The sequence below is a fragment of the Leptonychotes weddellii genome, unplaced genomic scaffold (assembly GCF_054177405.1).
Source record: "Leptonychotes weddellii isolate Sample4059 unplaced genomic scaffold, ASM5417740v2 HiC_scaffold_37996, whole genome shotgun sequence".
Taxonomy (NCBI): domain Eukaryota; kingdom Metazoa; phylum Chordata; class Mammalia; order Carnivora; family Phocidae; genus Leptonychotes; species Leptonychotes weddellii.
The window spans coordinates 1-1,067 of record NW_027983393.1 but is presented as its reverse complement, the minus strand read 5'-3'; the positions used below and the strand labels follow the sequence as shown (position 1 = coordinate 1,067).

The 1,067-nt window shown below is 56.7% G+C and overlaps 1 protein-coding gene across 1 annotated transcript; it reads right to left on the bottom strand.

The window, feature by feature from the left end:
- Window positions 1–6: 6 nt before the first annotated feature.
- Window positions 7–1,061, bottom strand: LOC145719316 (RNA-binding protein 4). Its single transcript, XM_081810812.1, has one exon. It carries the CDS (start codon window positions 912–914, stop codon window positions 168–170), a length of 747 nt encoding a protein of 248 aa, XP_081666938.1. The 5' UTR covers window positions 915–1,061; the 3' UTR covers window positions 7–167.
- Window positions 1,062–1,067: the final 6 nt, after the last annotated feature.

Here is a 1,067-nt window from a genome sequence, read left to right as displayed (position 1 = left end):
AAAGGAAGAGGTGGTCTGAACTTAGCAAGGTAAATTAAGGTCCACGGTTCCTGAGGGACTGAACGTACAGAGCCGAGAACGTCCCGGAGATGGGGTACCACGAAGGGTGTATTCTCATGCACAACCGCAGCTCGGAATTTCAGCCCACACACATCCCACCTCAAGCCTTAAAAGGCTGAATACCACGCCCGATCCGCATACTGCTCCCGCTCATACCGGGCCATGTCGTACAGGGAATTCCGCGCGGCCGCCGAAGCTTGGGACAACTCACTCTCATGCCCGTAACCGTAGCCCTCTCCAACAGTGGGGACTGGGGCTGTAGCGCGACGCAGGGGGCTCCGATCCCGCCCGTAATATGAAGTGGAAGCTGCAGTAACAGCAGCAGCGGCTGCTGCAGCAGCAGCAGCTGTAGCAGCAGCAGCTCCTGAGGTCGGCAACAGGTGTCTATCGTAGGGATCAAGAGAGGTGGAGGTGAGGTGACTGGCCATGGCTGTGTTCTGGACTTGTGGCAGCTGGGACAGGGTCTGCTCTGCGTAATTATACGCAGAGGCAGCTGCAGCCGCCACTGCCTCATAGGACCGGGCAGCACGGCAGCGCTTGTAGTAGGCATCGAGCGCTCCGTACGCGTTGTTGTAATACGACGAATCCCCATAGCTCATGGTGTAAGGTGTACGCACTGCTCCATATTGCTCATTATATTGCTCGGTAAAGTCTGCCACTCGGCCCGAACGATCTATCGGACACTCTTTGGACCAGTGCCCCTCTTTCCCGCACCGATAGCAGCCGCTCTGGTCTCCCATCCCGGGCGCAGTCCTAAGCCGGCTGGTGGACAACTGCACGTGCATTCGTTTGCCTTGAAACTCTGTGCTGTCAAGGCCCCTGATGGCCTCCACTGCATCCTCTGCCCGCTCCATGTGTACGAAGGCATAATCTTTCACGATGTCACATTCGATGACTGGGCCATACTCCTCAAACTTGGCCCGAAGCTCTTTGTTGGTACAGGTGGGGCTGATATTGCCCACGTGCAACTTTGTGGAGGTTTTGCTCTTATTCTTGCTGGCTTCCAC